The sequence below is a fragment of the Fusarium vanettenii genome (assembly GCF_000151355.1).
Source record: "Fusarium vanettenii 77-13-4 chromosome 7 genomic scaffold NECHAsca_9_chr7_10_0, whole genome shotgun sequence".
In the NCBI taxonomy this organism is placed as follows: Eukaryota; Fungi; Ascomycota; class Sordariomycetes; order Hypocreales; family Nectriaceae; genus Fusarium; species Fusarium vanettenii.
Window position 1 is genome coordinate 122545 of NW_003315875.1, and position 18577 is coordinate 141121.

General features: G+C 49.7%; 6 protein-coding genes across 6 annotated transcripts; 4 read left to right on the forward strand and 2 right to left on the reverse strand.

Moving 5' to 3' along the window:
* On the forward strand, nt 1-1926 carry NECHADRAFT_45519 (uncharacterized protein; the record flags this gene model as incomplete). Its single annotated transcript, XM_003049007.1, has 1 exon — nt 1-1926. The coding sequence occupies one exon, from the start codon at nt 1-3 to the stop codon at nt 1924-1926; it is 1926 nt and encodes a 641-aa protein (XP_003049053.1).
* An 884-nt stretch (nt 1927-2810) lies between these two features.
* On the forward strand, nt 2811-4290 carry NECHADRAFT_70641 (uncharacterized protein). The gene is made up of 2 exons (XM_003049008.1): nt 2811-3056; nt 3124-4290. Exons 1-2 carry the CDS (start codon nt 2900-2902, stop codon nt 4239-4241), a joined length of 1275 nt encoding a protein of 424 aa, XP_003049054.1. The 5' UTR covers nt 2811-2899; the 3' UTR covers nt 4242-4290.
* Nucleotides 4291-5057: 767 nt separating this feature from the next.
* NECHADRAFT_45379 (uncharacterized protein) lies at nt 5058-6907 on the reverse strand (the record flags this gene model as incomplete). The annotated part of the gene is made up of 5 exons (XM_003049259.1): nt 5058-5638; nt 5696-6002; nt 6053-6301; nt 6356-6613; nt 6704-6907. The coding sequence occupies 5 exons, from the start codon at nt 6905-6907 to the stop codon at nt 5058-5060; spliced, it is 1599 nt and encodes a 532-aa protein (XP_003049305.1).
* A 2468-nt stretch (nt 6908-9375) lies between these two features.
* Nucleotides 9376-10336, reverse strand: NECHADRAFT_26695 (uncharacterized protein; the record flags this gene model as incomplete). The annotated part of the gene is made up of 3 exons (XM_003049260.1): nt 9376-9478; nt 9529-9934; nt 10057-10336. Coding segments are annotated over 3 exons (789 nt in total), but the record flags the coding sequence as incomplete, so codon positions are not given.
* Nucleotides 10337-14314: 3978 nt separating this feature from the next.
* NECHADRAFT_82535 (uncharacterized protein) lies at nt 14315-15829 on the forward strand (the record flags this gene model as incomplete). The annotated part of the gene is made up of 4 exons (XM_003049009.1): nt 14315-14323; nt 14602-15161; nt 15214-15659; nt 15777-15829. 4 exons carry the CDS (start codon nt 14315-14317, stop codon nt 15827-15829), a joined length of 1068 nt encoding a protein of 355 aa, XP_003049055.1.
* A 614-nt stretch (nt 15830-16443) lies between these two features.
* NECHADRAFT_82536 (uncharacterized protein) lies at nt 16444-18467 on the forward strand (the record flags this gene model as incomplete). Its single annotated transcript, XM_003049010.1, has 5 exons — nt 16444-16559; nt 16615-16628; nt 16693-17023; nt 17076-18262; nt 18310-18467. 5 exons carry the CDS (start codon nt 16444-16446, stop codon nt 18465-18467), a joined length of 1806 nt encoding a protein of 601 aa, XP_003049056.1.
* Between the last annotated feature and the right edge of the window lie 110 nt (nt 18468-18577).

The following is an 18577-nucleotide window of genomic DNA, read 5'->3' on the forward strand; positions in this document are numbered from 1 at the left end:
ATGTTCAAGAAGAAACCCGAGATCAAGAATCTGGCGCCCTTGCGTTCCTCAGACCGTCGCAAACTCGCCGATCAGATCATTCGCGACTATCAGATTCCTGTCCCTCAGTCATCGGCTGATGATGATACGTCATCAGGCGCGCAACCAACGCTCTCTTCTCTACGCAACTCTCTTCTCCCAGAGTCTACCTCCTCGGCACGGTTTACGACATCCTCCGGACCTAACCTGGCTCAAGTAAGCGGCACCATCTATGTCGGTATATGCCCCGAACAGGATGAGAGGATACTTTGGTTCCAGCTCGGGAAGAACCCAAGGCTAATCCCGACCGTTTACACACTTTGGCATAATCCCGGTATTTTGCCACTGTTACACACGCCCGACTTTGTCGTTGAAGAGAAACTCACCCATGGCTCCGACTTGATGATACCTGGCCTGATCAAGGCACCTAGCGCTGAGTGGGACTCAAGGGCAAAAACAGGTTCTGTCGTCGCTGTTGCTGGTATGCAAAAGGATACGGTGCCTCTATGGATTGGAACATGCCAGGTCGACATATGCAACCTACCACCGAGCGTGAGGGGACAAAAGGGTGTTGCGGTCAAGGCTCTGCACTGGGCAGGGGACGAAGTTTGGAGCTGGAGGCCTCTGGGGAGTGGAGGGCAGGCTCCACCGGAAAGCATAGAGGGTTGGCCAGGGTTGACAGCACAGCTTGTTGAAGGGGTTGAACAGCTATCCGTGGAGGATATCGAGAACGATGGCCAGGAAGCGGACGCCGGAGCACCAGTTAACAGCTCAGTTCACGTGGAGGAAACCCCCAAGGACAACAGGGAGACGGCGGAGGAGGTAGAGTATGAACCTACGACAAAGGAGATTGATGAGGCATTCCAAAAAGCATTTCTCTACGCCATCCACAAAGCCAAAGCGGAAAACTCAGGCCCCAAATTCGGCTTTGTGTTTCCTATTCAACCCTCCTTTCTCATCTCCAACATGATCCAGCCATATCTCCGGTCCCAGAATCCACAATACTATATCATCAAGAAGACGTCGTGGAAGAATGCCAAGAAGTTCATCAAGCATCTGGACAAGTTGGGATTGGTCAAGTCCAAGGATAGGAACGGCGGAGAGACGGTTATTCTCGACATCGACTTTGAAGACGACCTTGTCACTGGGTTCAGGCCATACAATCTGCCAAAGCCTAAGCCAGCGGGCTCTGAACAAGCAAAGACAGGAGAGCAGAGCGGTGGACAGGCCTCATCATCTGCCGATACGTCTTTGGGACAAGCCATCGCGATTCAACACGTCTACCGCTTGTCTCCTAAGCTTGTGCCGACATTGCTCCCTTCCAAGACGGAATTTTACACAGCGCAACAAGTCTCGGCCGCTCTCAAGTCATACATCGAGTCACGGCCAGAGCTTGGAGGACAAGGGTCGTCGACCGTGAAGCTCGATCCATTCATTGCAAACAGCATTCTGGGGTCCAACCCGAGTCATGATGACAGTCAAGCTCTCGCATCAGGACGTATCTCCAGAAGCGCTCTCCAGAAACGCGTGCTGGACGACTCCCACCTCTGCCAGCCTTTCTACGTCATCAAGAGAAAGGATTCCGCATCCGAGCAAAAGCCCAAGGCTGGACATCCACCTCATGTCCTCGTCACGATCGAAAAACGAACAGGCACCAAGGTCGTGACCAAGATTTCCAACCTCGAGCCCTTCTTCATCGATCCGCAGGTCCTGGCCCCAGAGTTGCAGAAGAAATGCGCCGGGTCAGCAAGCGTCGGACAAGCCAGCGGTTCCAAGCCTGGTTTGCTGGAAATCGTCGTGCAGGGAGATCAACGAAAAATTCTCGTAGGAGAAATTCTGCCCAAGAGGGGAATTGATGCCAAGTGGGTGGACGTGGTGGACAAGACAAAGGCGAAGAAGAAAAAGTGAAACCTGGATTGTTAGGAGGGACATACACGAGACGCAAACGTCTTGGCAAAAAAACGAACGATTGATAACTAATGCACACATAAGCAAAGAAATAGTCGCAGATATTTTCGCCAAGCAGCTCCACCGTCTTGGCGTGTTGGTTCACACTCAGAAAACCTGCTTTTGAGGTCTTGTCACAGCGGGGACCATTGTCATGATTCAAGTCGGGCCTTCAGTCGAGGAGGCTGATGATTCCAGTGGTCCAAGCTGTGTCTTTATGATTTTGTGATGGAATCATGTCAGACGAGTCGTCAACTGTCAGGGCTGAGCGAGCAGGGTTCGGAGTAGAGAGGCCTATTGACACTCTAACTCCGACGATGTAACCCTGAGCAACTCTAAATCTTTGCTCCGATTTCAATCTGACCCTCAAACTCTTATCGTGTGACGGGCCGCGCGTCATTGATGAGATGAGCCCCATTTTGTCTGGTGCCAAGAAACACCAACCTCTTGGCCCATCGAGAGAGCGTCATGCAACGAATGGGCATGGTACTGGTGGCATGGAGTGTACATCCAGACAAGCCCCTTAAGACGCATGGATAAATGTACCCATTAACAAATGCTTAGCAGGCGAATTACCGATGCCAAGACGTTACTGACGCGTGGCAATCCTTGTAAGACAAATTACCGTCGTCGCCAAGCTCACCTCGCCTTGCGGAATTAGCGGACATATGCGCTATGCTGACAAAACTGGGGTCTTGGCCTTGCTATCCCACATCGTCGGCCGAGACGGCCAAGGGCTTGGTACAGTTGCTGTCCCACGATGAGCTCGAGTATTTATACTTTTTTTGCACCCATTTCATCATGGTCTCTCTCCTTTGTGTTGTATTCTTGGCATTGCTACATCCCGCTCCTCCCGAATTCTCAGTCGCCCTCTTGATCAGGAACAGCTGATAAGGAGAATTCACCGGCTGGCTATTAATCAAGCTTCTTGGATATGTTGCGAATTGGTGCTCTGATAGCTTCTTTTGCAGCATTACCCTGCCAAGCTCTTGTTACCCGTCAATCAAATAACGACGACTTACCGCCACTAAAGTTTAACGATGATGGAGCCTTCCAGATCTGTGTGTTCTCGGACCTCCACTATGCAACAGGTTGGTCTCTTACATGCCATTGACTCAATTTATGTGGTGCTAATAAGAATAGATGCATCTGGGTCAGGTCCAGACGTCGATCGCAGATCAACAAAGGTCATAGGTGATGTGCTTGACTTTGACACGCCGGATCTAGTCGTCTTCAACGGAGACCTCATAAACGGCGAAGACACATACCGCGACAATAGCACCCATTATATAGATCAGATCGTCGCACCTCTAGTGGAACGCAACCTAACCTGGGCTTCCACATACGGAAATCATGATCACAACTTCAACATCAACGGCGATGACATCTTGGAACGCGAGGAAAGGTTCACCGGTTCTCGAACCCAGAAGATGGTTGATGGGAGGGATGCCGGCACCACCAACTACTACCTTCCCGTTTACGCTTCCAATTGCACAACGACCCGGGATTGCACTCCTGAGCTACTCCTCTGGTTCTTTGACAGTCGCGGAGGCTTCTATTATCAGGGTGGGCGTCAACACAATTGGGTACACTCGAGCGTGGTGGAATGGTTCAACGAAACCAATGCCGAACTAGTCGAGGAACACGGCAAGGAAATCCCATCCCTTGCCTTTGTCCACATTCCGATCCACGCCTCTTATGTATTCCAGCAAGAGGCCGATGGTCCCGACGAGTCCACCCAGCCAGGCATCAACGAGGAAGATGTCGTGCAGCAGGGCGATGGATGGTGCGCCGAAGGCGAGAGCGGAAGCTGTGATTATGGAGATCAGGACCTGCCCTTTATGCGCGCGCTGGTCTCGACCCCGGGAGTTATTGGACTCTTTTACGGACACGATCACGGAAATTCCTGGTGCTACAAGTGGGACGATCAACTTCCGGGTATGAATCTCACTGGAAGCGGCATCAACCTCTGCTACGGCCAGCACACAGGATATGGTGGTTATGGAGACTGGATCAGAGGTGGACGCCAGATCTTTGTGACACAAGAAGGCCTGAAAGATCTCGAGATCGACACGCATATTCTTCTCGAGTCAGGTGACGTCGTGGGCAGTGTGTCACTAAACTCGACCTTTAACACGGATCGCTATGAGGCGACTCCGAACCAAAAGACGTATTGGGATAGTGCCAGCAGTTCTTTGGGTGCGCCCACATTGGCCATGGGTGCTGGGAGCATTTACGCAACGACCCTGCTAACCCTACTCTGGTTGGCGGTATAAAATTTGAATACCTTGATATTTAGTCGCAAAAACAATTTAAAATGAATTGAATCTAAGCTCGGTCCAAAACGTGAGGTGATTACAGATGCCAGCGAGTGTGTTGAGACAATAACGTTATGCCCCTGTTTTCTGGGACGTAGCCGAAATCGGTGCTAAGCCAAACCAGGCCAACAACATTCATCAAAGTATAATCCTTAACGAGCTATACGAGAAAGCTATTGAAATTACACGGGAAGTTTATTTCTATTATTAAGCTTATAAATTTCTCTCTCTTTCTATGCTAGGGTATTGTCAGACGACGCTAACCCACAAACAGGGCGTCGATTGTCCTTCATTGACAGGCAATTCGACTCCTAGAGGGAGGAGTCCAGGGGTCGTGAAAAATTTAGGTGAGGGCAGCAACAATAATGAACTTGGCCCAGGAATAAGTAAATTATAAGATTAATTTAGATAATAATGAAGAATTTGTATTCTAATTTTATTCTCCTATCCTTTCGGTACGAATTTATGGGCACATTGTGGGGGCCACCTGTGTCGTGTATCATATTTTCTTTTCCGGCCGAGTGGAAGGGCACGAAGCATGACGGTGAAACGTATAGGTACTCTCCGGAGTACAGTGAGGTCAAATTAGTAAAGCTCAATTGCAGAGCCTGCTCAATCAATTGATCACACACTTTCTTGGTTCAAACCTTCAGCAAGACGTCACAGTACCGGGCAGACGAGGGCATGTGAACAATGAAGATGACAGTTGGTTCTATTGACACTGCATCTATGTATCTTTCTAGAGATCAAACAAGTGCAACTCTTAGCAACACTCTATTCGTTGTCTCTAACATCAATGACAGTCGACTTGAACTTCCTGGCAGGAATCCTGCGGTTGAACAGGATATCTGTCTCACGATACGTGCGATCCTTGAGCTCAGGAAGGAAGAAGAAGGCAGAGACGAAGCACACAACGGCTGTACCTCCCCAGACGTATCCACACTTGCCAGCGAGATCCCATCCAGTAGGGTTGAGGAGTTGTGAAGCCAGATAGATCATGGGGATCTCGGCAACATAGTAAGCCGCACGACCGACACCAGTGCTCAGAGCACGAAGACGGACTGAAGATGTCTCGGCAATGACGGTGTATGTGGTGGGACCCAGGGCTCCGGCATAGACGAAGGAGATGAGAATACCGAGAACGGCCTGGGCGTAATTGGTCGCGTTGTTCTGCGGGATGGAGGCGCAGATGCCGAGGAGGAACAGCAAGGTAATGTTGACGGCTGTGCCCCAGAGATAGATGGTGCGACGTCCCCACCAACCGCTGACGGGCAAGGAGATGATGTTGGCGATGAACTGAAGGCACGCGTTGATCAGGTTGAGCTGGAAGGCACGGTCAGAGTCGACTCCGGCTTCTATATAATGCATTAGTTGTCTGTTTTACCTGGGGGTGTTTGAAGAAAGTAACTTACGCTCAAAGAAGAAGGTAGCCTGGTTGGCAATCAAGTTACCAGCAAAGTTCTGCGACGCGTACATCAAACAGGTAATGATGGTTCGTCGCAAATCAGTGCCCTTGAGAAGATCGAGAAGAGTGGGAGATCCACCGGTCTGCGCCTCAATCTCCACAGTACGCTCCATCATGGCAAGGGACTTTTGAGCCTGTTCCTTGGAGTCGGTGCCGAGGCGTTCGATGGATCGGAGGGCTTCTTGCTTGCGGCCGCGACGGATGAGCCACCAGGGGGATTCGGGGGCGAGGAAGACGAGGATTAGGAGGGGGGTCTAGATGAGTTAGCATCATGGGTATGTTGTGGTGTGTGGGGGAAACTCACGGGAAAGACCCATTGCAGGGCCAGAGGGACTCGCCAAGCCCACTGATCGTTGCGCTTGTTGTAGGCGTAGGTGGCACCAGCGACGATGATTGAGCCGATGGACCAACTCATCTGCAGAGTTGCTGTGCAGGCACCTCGGAGGGCAAGAGGGACAATCTCGGAGGCGTAGGCGGGTGCGTTGGCGATGAAGAAACCCCATGGCACACCTTCCAGTGCTTGTCCGACCACGAGCAGGGTGAGGGAGTTGGCCTTGACAAATCAGATTAGATGGAGCCTTTGGCTAGGGAGCAGAAATATACTCACAAAGAAAGAAACAAAAATCGTGGCGTTCATAAGCATCAAGCCCAAGATGGTCGTCCAGCGATAACCCAGGACGTTGGTGATGGGACCAGCCATAAAGACACCGATAAATGCACCGCATTGACCGGCTTGGAACAAGGCACTCTGCCACTTTGTCGGGATGGTATAGCCGGATCCTTCAACGTAGACGCCGTAATGTTTCTGGAAAGCCGGAAGGGCGACAAAGTTGCCGTTCAAGAACATGTCGAATGACTCCATGACCTGTTACAGGGTTAGCTACCACTCATCTTGGACCATGAACCGATCTTGAATCGAGAAAGGATCAGCACGATTGCAATTGGGAAGACTGACAATCGTAAAACACATAATAAATGCCCAGAAACAAGCCCAAGGATGCTTCTTGGTAGCCTCCCAAACACCAAGCTCATGCTCACGATTCTCGCCATCAAAGGCATCGTTCATGAGATCCGAGTTCTTGAGAACTTCCGAGTGGTCGACATCAGCCTTGCCCTCAAGGGCCAGGTCATCTTGTTTCTCAAGAACAGTATGCGACATTGTAAAGACTTGCCAATGTTGCCAAGAGGCTTGGATCGCCAAGACCAAGAAACAAATCGGCCAGCCAAGATAATTATACCTCTAGATACCTTCTCCACATGTTTGGGGGAGTGGACTCTTGCATAAACGGCCGTCGACTCATTCAAGTGGTCAACGCTTTCTTTCCCCAACATAATCAGAGCAATGATAGGTGCGCGTCTGCCAACTCGGCAACACGGCAACTCGTGAGTTTGCCTAACTCTTCATTTGGATTGGGCTCCCTCGAAAGTCTAAGCTTCTCCGCGATTCAATCCACGGACAGCTCTCCGAGACGGGGCTGTTTACACTTGGGGAATGGACTAGTCTGGGGATGGCTTACACTCGAGACAGCGTGACAGGCATGACGGGCCGAATGCGGAGAGACGCTATCCTCGTCTTGTGAATGGTGCTCAACTCTTGAACCCGTTCTCCTTGGAAGAAGCCTGGAGAAACCCCAGACACACAACCGAGGTCCTGACGTGTTTACCCACTGGAAACGTAACGTTACATGCGATTGCGGAGGCATTAAGGGGGAAATGGGGCAATGCCCCATGGGGTCCGTGAGGGATGAGGGGATAAGCAAGACAAATGAGGGGATTAGCTCGTGCGGGGTTTGTTGGTCATGATTATTCTCTCCCGGATTGGTTCGTCCCATGCCAAGGAAACCTCTGTCCTTGAAACGCGTGATTCGGACAAAGCCCGACCGTCTCCAACCGTTCTTGGCGTCACTCTTTCTTTCGTCATCTAACGGTTGTGAACAGGCAGGCTGGGATGTTGGAGTTGGGGTCATTCAGGCAATCAAAGCTCATGTCGGTTGGGGTAACTCGTACTGGGGGGAAGTGATTATCCTGGATCAACAAATACCCGGAGCCTTTAACCAGTGGCCAGACTGACGTACGATATGTGTTAGAGGGTGTCATGAAAAGAAGCTTGGACTCGTTATTGAGGAAACTTCTCTTCCGGCACAATTGGACGTTCTAGATGTGAGCGTTAAAATTCCCGCCAATAACGTTTTGGCGATTGTGAAAACACACTACTGTATCTCCAGAAGTCTAAGTATGAGCAACTGATGCTAGGAAAGAGTGACTTGCAAGGATTATATTCGTTCTCCAAGTCTTCCATGTCTTCCTGGGGTCGCTTGTCTTGAGCCCCTTCTCAATGTCAGTGATGCTACCCTAGAGTATCAGAACACCACCCGAGAGCTAATGTACTATTCGTCCAGCACTTCGATTCCTCGACGTTTCTCATCGAAGTCGTTACCAGAGCTGACTGTTTAAATCACTACATCTCATTCAATGTCTACTATAATCTAGGAGACCTCCTTTCTGATCCAGGATCATGCTGTCAGAGGTGCCAGCTAGCTTTCCTGCCACAACTTGACACCCGCAAGAAAAGAATATGAGATTGGGCCAGACAGCCTCAACACCATATGTTATGAGTTATTAACGTGAGCTGATTGTACACTTATTGAATGGATGATGTACGTTGACACTGATCAGAGACCACGCGACTGGACAGCGGAAGAGTTCTTCTGATGCGGGGAACGGGTAACGGGAAGTTCCCGAGCGCGAACAAACACAACGGACAGCTCTCCGAGGTGGGGAACCATGAGGAGCGGGCGCAATGGAGAATGGGGCCCCGCATGACTCGCCATGACATACTCACGCAGGCTTGCTCTCCACTTGTTCTTGGTCTGGACCATGGCCTCATGGTCAATCAAGGAAGAAGACGTCTTATGGACGACCGAGGTTCCGAGAAAGCGCACCTGATGATGTGTATTTAAGCGACAAGGACTTCTGGCTGCCTGCATTTGCCCCAGGTTCAGAGCCATGATCCTGGGCCATGCCTGTACTTGGGAGTTGGTGGTGTCTAAGCTGCAGTGACAGACTTGCCACGGCACAAAGCCATGATAAGAAGATAAGATGGACGTGGAATTAAGAAAGAAATGTGTTTAAAGGGTGGATCTGGGGGCTAATTTTCCGAGCCGCTCCGGCTTCCTCGGCCGGTCTCGAGATAGCGGCACTCAACGATAACCGTGCTGACGTTTCACCTTTGTGCCGTGCCATGTCTCTACTTTTTTGACAAAGAAGAGGGACTTGTAGATTGAAAAATGATTTATTAATTAGGCTAGAGAATCATACAAGTTGTAACGCCATACCCATCCCTCCTTTAGCCACCCTTCCCGCCAACCAAGTCTATTTAAGTACCCTTGTTTCAGAGCTTGCTTCGCTAAGATCATGATCCTCGGGATTGGTGTAGACAATCTCAGTCTCCACCTGCTTGCGAATGCCACCCCATTGAGCATCACTCTTGTATGTGTCTCCCCCAACTGAATCATCATTGAGGCGGACATGACCCGTTCGGTTGGCCGTGATCAGCGTGGCCATTCTCACATTGGTCACTTCGTCATGAGGCCTGTGTGGATATCGGCCATCCGCTGCCCTTGTGCCGTCGCGATCTCTTGCGCCCTTGACAATGTGACCCAGAAGGGAGGCAACGTTCATCTCAATGTAGAGTTTGAGAAGATAAGTGAGTTGATGGAACTGCACATAACTGCGTAAATGTGAGCCTCGTGATTTCAGGACGTGAGCAAGGTTTCTTACACAACAGGACTCGGGAGGAACGTGGCTCCCATCAAGACACAGTCCAGTGTCACCGACACAAAAACCATGGCGACGTTGAAGTGAAAGAGTTGCCAATACTTTGTCAAACCACCAGCGATCAGTCTCGAGCGAACAAGATAGATAAAGTAAAGGTTGAGTCCAAGATCGACAATCAAGAAAATGGCCTTTTCGGTTCGATCCCAGATGATGTTGATTTCTTCGTACAGGTGAGAGATTTGTAGACGTGCCGGGACCCAAATGCAGAAGCCACTCAAGTTGATCAGGCTGACGATGATGGCGACTCCCCATTTGATCTTGTTGACGCCTGTCTTGTTGGGAAGCAGGAGGGCTATTCGGTTGATGATAATCTGTAAAATGAACTGGATCTGCATGCTCCAGAAGACGACTGCGAGTAGACATGTTAGGGACCGGCTTATCGGAAGTGAGGTCACGGTCGAATTGCTTACTGATGAAGAAAAAGACCCAGAAACTGAGTAAAGCAAAGGGTCAGCGTAATGTCTAAGGAACGAGTGGAGTGGAAGACAAACCTTGGTGGCACAATACCCTTAAGCCAGATATAAGTGACGAGACCCATACAATTACATCCAATCCATTCTAGCCAACACATAATGATATAAGCACTGAACAGTCTCCGCCTCCTGTACGCTCCAAGAGACTGTTTGAAGGCGAGTGAGGCTGTGAAGATGGCCGAACCCAAGCTGAATCCAAAGATGACACTGGCGATGTTCATCTCAGTCTCCCCCGGCACCTCATTCTTGTACCACGGGGGAATAAGAAAACCGGTCATATTTTCGATTCAAGCCCGGATGAGGATTGTCAAAGTGTAAAGTCCGAATGTGATCTTTGATGCTGTGCCCGAACGATTCCCAACGGAATGTACAAGATGAAATAAAAAGAACGAAAGAAATACAATGGCTAATCGCTTGCTGAGTCCATCAAGAAAAATGTGAAGCAAACCTTGAAGGATCAGGCTCGAATATAGGTCACAGCCGTGTTAGGGATGCCCCCTGATCAGCAAACTCTCTGGCCTTGTTTAGTGAACCTGATGCAAATGAATAGCGTAGTACTACTCTACTAGCAAATTGCGGGGAGCGAGCCGTTCCTACACCTTGGCCGCTATCTTACTGGTGTGCAGACCATTCCCAGCTGCCTGGCTGCAACGGTGATTTGCCTCTAGACCTTGAACATGTCTAGCACTGGGAGTCGTTCATGTAGAAAGTGGGCTGACATTCTGGGATCCCCCCGCCTTCCGCGGCGCATTCTAGACCTTGGTGGGGAAGATGACGATCGTCCGGCCTTTGCTAGTCAGGACATGGGGGGAATATTTGGAACTTGTGCCAGATGCTGGCACTGGGGATAGCTTCCGTTTCGACTCGTACACGGGGTCTAAACGCTAGTGGTCTGGGGGAATCTTTGTGTTGGCCTTGGAGGCATCACGCATTTCTTGCGATTGGACATTCGGCAGATGAAAACCCTGGGATCGACGCGTTTGGGTTCGGCGGAGTGTTGAGCCTGAGTCGGAGAGTCATGACTCAGTATGTGTAGATGGGTAGTGTCAATCTGTGTGGCTTCAGTCTTTGAGCCATCTGAGACGGTGATTAGGTAACGTCTTGGCTATGAGAGAAATGAACTTGGCTTACCGTAGCCTAACATGAGAATGATATTATGCTAAGGGCCAACGGTCTTGAAGACGGAACGGGCGGAGCACTTGTGGACTTGGCAGCTCCAGAGGGTCCAGAAGAAAGCGTTCACGATCAGTAGACCGTACGTAATGGCCTTGTTCTGTCTTGAGGCGTATGTTGGCTTAACAAGTGCCGGTATTAGTGCATGAATGGCGATCTTTAGAACCAACACATCACCCATCCTTCAGTCATCAGCCAGGGGAAAAAGAGACCAAACTGATGGTCTCTGCAGTAGTCCGCCTTGTTCTTTGGTGCCGATCGCAAGGGTAATACCGGGGCAAATGGCCTCTTTGATCTGGTCGGTTCAATAGCCCCCGAGACCGTGCGGAGGCGTTAAACTTTAGCGCGCCCTCATCATGTTGCACTTAAGAAGGGAACCGGAGTGCTTGGCAAAAGGGGTTGGTGCGAGGCATGCAGGGACAAATGTTAGGGGAGCATCGCGAGGTGATAGATACTGACAAAGGGTCGCATAGATGGTATGTGTCTTTTGAAGAGGCTTGAATAATCAACTCTAGCCTATACTTCAAGAAAGTACAAGCGTCGAGATCTTCAAACGGAATGCATCGAGTCCGTCAACTAAACAAGGGGAACTTGACGATACGGCAGCCGGCATGTGGGGCACGACTCTTTAGCTCCGGGGCCGGAAGCGTCCCCCGAGTGATCGATCGTCGCTCGTCAGGGGCACTCGCTTGCGGGGGAGACGCCCTAGTGTTGCAAATTGGGACATCCGCGCAAACCTACGCCTTGCGGTCCCTGCCGTACCCGAAATTAGCTACTCTGTGTTATTTTCACGAAAAAAGTTGGTTAACGGCCAATTTTGCGATGAGGCTGTTAAGGATGCCGAGATTCGGGTTGTTGCGGCAGATTCTTGGTGTCGGGAAGGGCAGCAGGTGTTCCTACAGGCCAAGCTCCCGATCGCGTCGAGATAACTGAGCCGCCGCGGCTTCATCCGCACACTCGAGATGATTCTGGCCCATTGCCGACGTGGCTGGCAGACGGTTCTGTGCCTTGCATCAATGGAAGGATGGCTTGTGTCATGTGTCATTGGTTCTCATGTCAGTATCCCATTGCTACAGTGCCCATTGCGACCGTGATTACAACTGTCTTGAAACGGGGTGTGGGTTAGCCAATACCACAACGAGAACGATGTATCATCGCTTAAAATAAAGTTTTACGAGCATAAAAGCCTACCATATGTCCAAGTCAGGGGAAATAGCAATCATGGAAGCAGGAGAACAGACAATGTGTCGTTTGACTATAGCCAAAAGTAGGGGTCCCCCAAGCCATGCAGATGCCAAATTGAGCTTTATTGCTACCACATGATATCCATTCGCTTCAACAGGTTCACACGGAGTGGACATGTATGACGCAGTGACATGCTCGCCGCGGAACAATCACATTCATCACATCCCTTACTCGCCTTGTTCTCGCGAACGGCGTCCAACCCAAAGATGACACGTCGGTAAATGTCCCATGATATTGCTGACTGAGAGACGACAAATTATCCGCCATTACAGCTCATATTCAGACACGGAACCTTGCAAGGCTCAGCAATGTCAGAGCCTTTCATTGATAGACACCAGATATAGCTTTCGCAGCACTGGTATCAACGGGTTTAGGGCCTCCATACCCGCCTAAAACAGCTAGCTTTTCCACCACGGGAGGAGATCCGAGCAACGGCACTTAACCAAGCGGGCGGCGAAGTGAGTGGAGGGCGGCAGGTGGAGATTTCTAGAAGCCGGCGTGATATTGCCGGTTAGAGACGGATTTGACTGCTCATATCCAAGCTCCATAAATAAGGCTGAATTGAAGGGATAATTCTGAAAGGACGGAGAATTATGTGGATCCAGAAGGTGGCTAATCTGTAAGGCCACTGCACCTTTCCAACTTCTCTTTATGCTAGTGATTCCAAAGAGAGGCTTTGGGTGCCCTCCTGGCGTTCAGCTGGCCGAACAACCAACGCGGAACCCCTGATCAAGGCTGAATATTGGCGTGGAACACTGTCGACTTGTTCTCATTTGTAAGTTGGTTACAGTGAACCGCGTATCAGGCCTGTCAAGGTGACAGGGGGCTTTCTGCAGCCTTGGCAAGTCCAATTTCCACCGAGTGACGGCGTTGCACGCGTACTTGATGCAGGTGAACTACAGCGGTATTTACCGTATATGTTTGACACCAAGCTCAAAATCTTTGTGCTGCTATTAACTACCTAAGCTAATACAATAGCACTCTTCTTACGTGGATACATTAACTAGGGATTCAAGAAGACTTTAGACTATTGACACTAAAAACCTAGACGGTGCTTACAATGGTAAAGGCTAAAACGCGTCGATTTCTGCCTCATTTGCAATATGTGACTCGTAGCTACATAGTGTTACACAATAACAATTTTGCATCCTCATTCAAAGGCGCCACTACATTCGAGTAAAAGTCTTGACAAAAGGAGTCATGCCCGAAACTGTCGAGCCGTCCAATGACATTGTCGAGACACCACTTCGCAGCAGCAGTAGAGTTGTTTGATCCGTAGACTGGTAGTCTACATATCAAATTACTAGCATGCTCGTATATCGACAAAACATTGTTGATATCGGGACTTCGGATCATCTCCGGCGTGCTTTTAGTATCATGTAACGCCAGGTTGATTAACAGAACACCTAGCGAGAGAAGAACCGTATTCACTCTTGCAAGACATTGCGAAGATGGGTTCTTATCTGGCTTTCGGAGACTTTTGACGATGAACGGACGATAGATGCTGGTCTGAGCTTCGTGGAAGAACATTATATCGTCAATGGTGATGATGTCTGTGACTCTAATTGCAGAGCGCTTATGACGAGTGCAAGTGATAACTCGAGCCTCTGTGCGAAGTCGAGCGGCGGAAGATTGGCCTGCTCACCCACGAGGGCGGCTCGGAGTGCGGTGCAGTGAACGCTAGCCGGAAGCGCAGGATACGTCGCTGGGTATATGCCAAACTTTGTCTCGTGGTCCCAGAGGGTATCGGCGACATATCCACAACAATCTAGCGACAGACTCGATTCTGATATATGAATGACCGAACATAGATCTGATAGTAGACTTTTCTGCTTCTCATGACATTGGTTGGTCGATTTGGTAGAGGTATTTGTCTGGATCGGTTGGAGAAGGAGATGTTGTTGTCAATGGACTAGACTCCTTGATACCAACCCAACTAAAAACGCCAGAGAACCGTACAGACTTCTTTTTCTTGCTTGATTGTGTATCCTTGGGTAATGAACACGGAGAAGCACGATTGAGAGGTGTTGGTAGATGTGTTGATGGAGGAGCTGTTGACGATGAGGCAGATGAAGATATCAAATTCCAATACTAGTACCTCTGGGGAGACGGTAAATCTCAACAGGTCGAACTTGATCAAGTCCTCCGAGATATTGTGGATGGCGTGGATTGTCTCCTGCGATTCTCCATTGCCATCAGAAACCCGGCTTCACACGACCGGAATAAAGCAGAGACTCTGGAAACAAGCCTATCATTCTACGAGGGAGTCGATATACGCCATGTCCAAGAAAAGTTCCTCAAGACTAGTGAGGCTCTAGCTAAACGCCTAGGGCGTGCACTCACGCGGCGACGCCAGTACTTCCACTATCGGGAGAAGCATCATCAGCAGCTCTCCGAAGGGCTTGACCAAGGGCTAGGCCTACGGCATATCCAAGAGACAGAAAAGACGACGATAGCCTCATCTATTCCTGACCATCTCAAGGCAGAGAATGTTCCTAGTGACTTCAAAGGTATATCTGAAATTGATGATATGTGGTTAGAGGTGTCTTGCACTTCGTATGCATCATCGACCACTGACGTGGGAAAGCTTCGGGTATCGCCTCTACCAATTGAGCATGAATATGGTCCATTTCTATGCCCGTTTTGCCACATCATCATCTCGGCCAAGATAAGACCAGAGTGGAAGTATGCGGATCTAGGCACTTGATCTAATATGTTTGTTATTAACAAGGAGTAGAAAACATGTGTTTGGCGATTTGCGACCATACCTCTGTCTTTCCGATCTGTGCCCGGCACCAGACCAGCAGTATGAATCTCATGTTGGTCGCCACCTGGAAGATTTGGCTTTGTTTGCATTGCCAAAAACAGTCGAAGCGGACGATGATGACTCGAATGATTTGAAATCACAAGGAAGCCATGAATGGAGTACCGAGTTGGCGATGAGTGACGCTATCAATCGAATGCAAAAAGAGGATGATGATGATCTCTCCTCACAAATCATTGAAGCAGGCGGTGATCTTGAAGCTAAACAGCTGGGAACCGCAACACCTGAGCTGAAGGTCATGGACAAGCTCACTGAGCGAAAAAGACGCTCAGAAATAAAGGAATTATTCGATCAGCTCCTGGACCTCGTCATCATGAAGCCGAACGAGAAAGCATCTAAATGGGAGATTTTGACAAAAGGTATGTTCGCCAAGAGTGTACATGTCCTTAGCCAACCTTAGATAGCAATTTCAGAGCATCATCAAAAGATAGACGACAATAAGCGTCTACAAGGACAATGTAATAATGTGATGGCAGAAAATGAGATGCTCCGTCGAGAGATTTACGGAATGAGAGCAGCGAAAGGCTAGACTAAGGAACCGCTTATAGCTTGCCTCCTTAATCTAGGTATCCTAAGCATGCCGGGATAACTTTATCGGTCATGAATGCTTCACCTTCTTAGTTGGCTTGCTAGATAAATCCGGCAAGGGGGAATCTCAATGAAGGTGTTGAGGAAAGCACTGGCATATCGGTATAGTCGCTGAGCTAGAAGTATAATAGACCCAGGAATGTGCCTAATGCGCGTGAAACATAGATAGGAGATGTAGAAGGGATAAGAAGAAGTTTAAACAGATATGATATGCAGGTCATAGCCACTCCGCTAATTAATCCTTAATTTCGTATTTTGGCTTGGCTACTTGGGCCGGTGTGAACGCTCCCGTCGGCCTTTATCTCAACACTCCGCACTCCGCAGATCTCGCCCCACGATCTGCAAATTAAAAGCCACACAATTCTTACGTGTTTCGGCCTAACACTGCCACTATTTGCTGACAGACTCGTATCCCGGGACAATTCATAAATGAGGAGATGTTCCGAGACAGTGAGGACCCCCAGCTTCTCCCTGTACTCTAGACCACCAGGGTCTCATCTTCTTAGTTTTTCGTCCCCACTCTCAACTGGGTTGAATCGAGCTTTGAGTCTCGATATGGATGTTCCTTTGTCCAATCCTGGTGCTAATGCGACAAGGGCGTCAATCCAGTCAGCCAATGCAGTCCGTTGGGCCCCGAACAAAAGAAGCAGGGTTTGTGATCGATGCATTAGGTGAGCCCGGGTTGTTGAGTCGTGAGTGTCTCACGCATCAACTAACGCACCAGAGGCAAAAGATCAAATGTACGCATTGGTCCATCTGGGCACCTAGCAAGGTAGCAATCTGACCGTTAATGTGACCTTTTAGGTGATCTGAATCAACCTCGCTGCTCAGCTTGCGAGGCATGTGGCCATGCTTGCTCCTATTCGCGAACGCGCAAGAAACCAGGACCCATTAGGGGCTCAAGCCGACGACCTGGCCGCCCAGCACCGACGGCATCTCCCACTGATTCTTCTTCAGACCTTCAGGACACAACTGCCATAGACGAAAGTTTCGACGTAACATGGGATATAGCATCTACGCCAGAGACCACGGGAGAGCCAAATCCTTCGGTCCAATCACTGAACACATTGTCCGAAGCGACCAAGATCCTGAATGCATTCTCTTCGCAGCTTTCTGAAGAAGCACGTCATGGACTGTAAGCAACTAGGCCGCTTGCACTATTGGATCAACTCTGACATTAAAACCAGGGCCCACACCTTTGCGTCTACAGTGAACGCATCGTTTCCCTTGTTCCCCTTAAACACTTTCCCCGCCCAGCTAAGAGGAGGAGAAATATCAGAGCTATTGACATCAATTGTGTACGCCATCTCTGCTAAGCTCACCGGAACATCCCTACACATGGACCTCGACGCTGCGTTAAGCTCGCTAGTTGAGTCCTCGACTGCACAGACCCCGAGAATCTCCGAGCCCAATGCCCTCGACGAGTGGCGAACCGCCTGTCTACTGGCTTGGTATGGGTTCTATCAGTACCAAGGCCAAAAGATCGATGACTGTATCTCAAACCTGATTCGCAAAGCATACCACATTGGTCTCCACCAGATCGACAATCTGTCTAACTTGTCCACCTTTGGCTGGGATCTTCTGAGCGAAAGGGCTGCCGAAGAATGGCGTCACGTATGGTGGAGTATTTACCTGCTGGACACTCATCTGAGTTATTCAACAGCAACTCCTACCCAGATACAGCCTGACAGTATCGGCACAGCGCTGTTGCGAGGAGACTTGACCAAAACAACAGCCAGCGTGCGAAATGGCGCCAAGACACTCATCCCCACCGACCAGGCCGATCTGTGGAAGGTGATCCAAGAAATTGTCGCTGTCAGTGGTAGAGACATTTTCGGCCTTCATATCGCGGTCAACGCATTGTTGAAAGAAGCCATAGCAGTCCATGGCCGTGGCAGACAACATCCTCGCTATCCAACCCAGGAGAGAATCTCAGAGCTGGAGGATTGTCTCTGCGGCATTCGATTATCACTGCCTTTCAACTACCTGCGGATGGCGCGTGATGTGGCCGGCGGCGAATCAGTGGCCGGCTACCATTGCCGTCTGTTGACTATCCTCAAGCTCCAATCAACTCAGCTGGTTCTCAGCCTTCCTGGCCGTCAACTGGATGAAGCCCGGTTTCAAGCTCTCTGGAAGAAAAATCTCGAGACCTGCAACCGCCTATTCGAGATAATATGTCACCAGGATATAGACTGTGCCTTCACCAGTGACCCGGAGCTTTGCATCGTTGTGATGGGCATGCTTGCGCTTATGCACTTGCACAACATATCTAGCGGCATCTCAAACTCGCCACCGTCGACCCGCCGGCAGGAGGTTCTTCGCGTGATTTTACAGAAACATGCAAAGCAATGGAAGCTGGCTCAAATACTGCTAGGTAAGCCATTCGCCTACAGGGTTCATGGGCGCGTTCCTTGCTGACAGTCACGGGGAAAGATAGCTACGATGGTCTGGTCAAGAGAATATCGGCGCCCTTGGGTCTTGATGATCTATTTCATGTCCTCGACCAATTTCAGGGTCCTCTACATCTAAAATGGGCGAACTTTGTCAGATCAGACCATGATGAGGAATCGGGGAGATGATGGAGAAGGGATAACTGAATAGATTTGGCTCAAGTTTCAGAACACTCTAGGACGTGCATTCATTAAGTAAAAGATGAGTAAGCGAAAAGAAATACCAGTTAGACCATGTT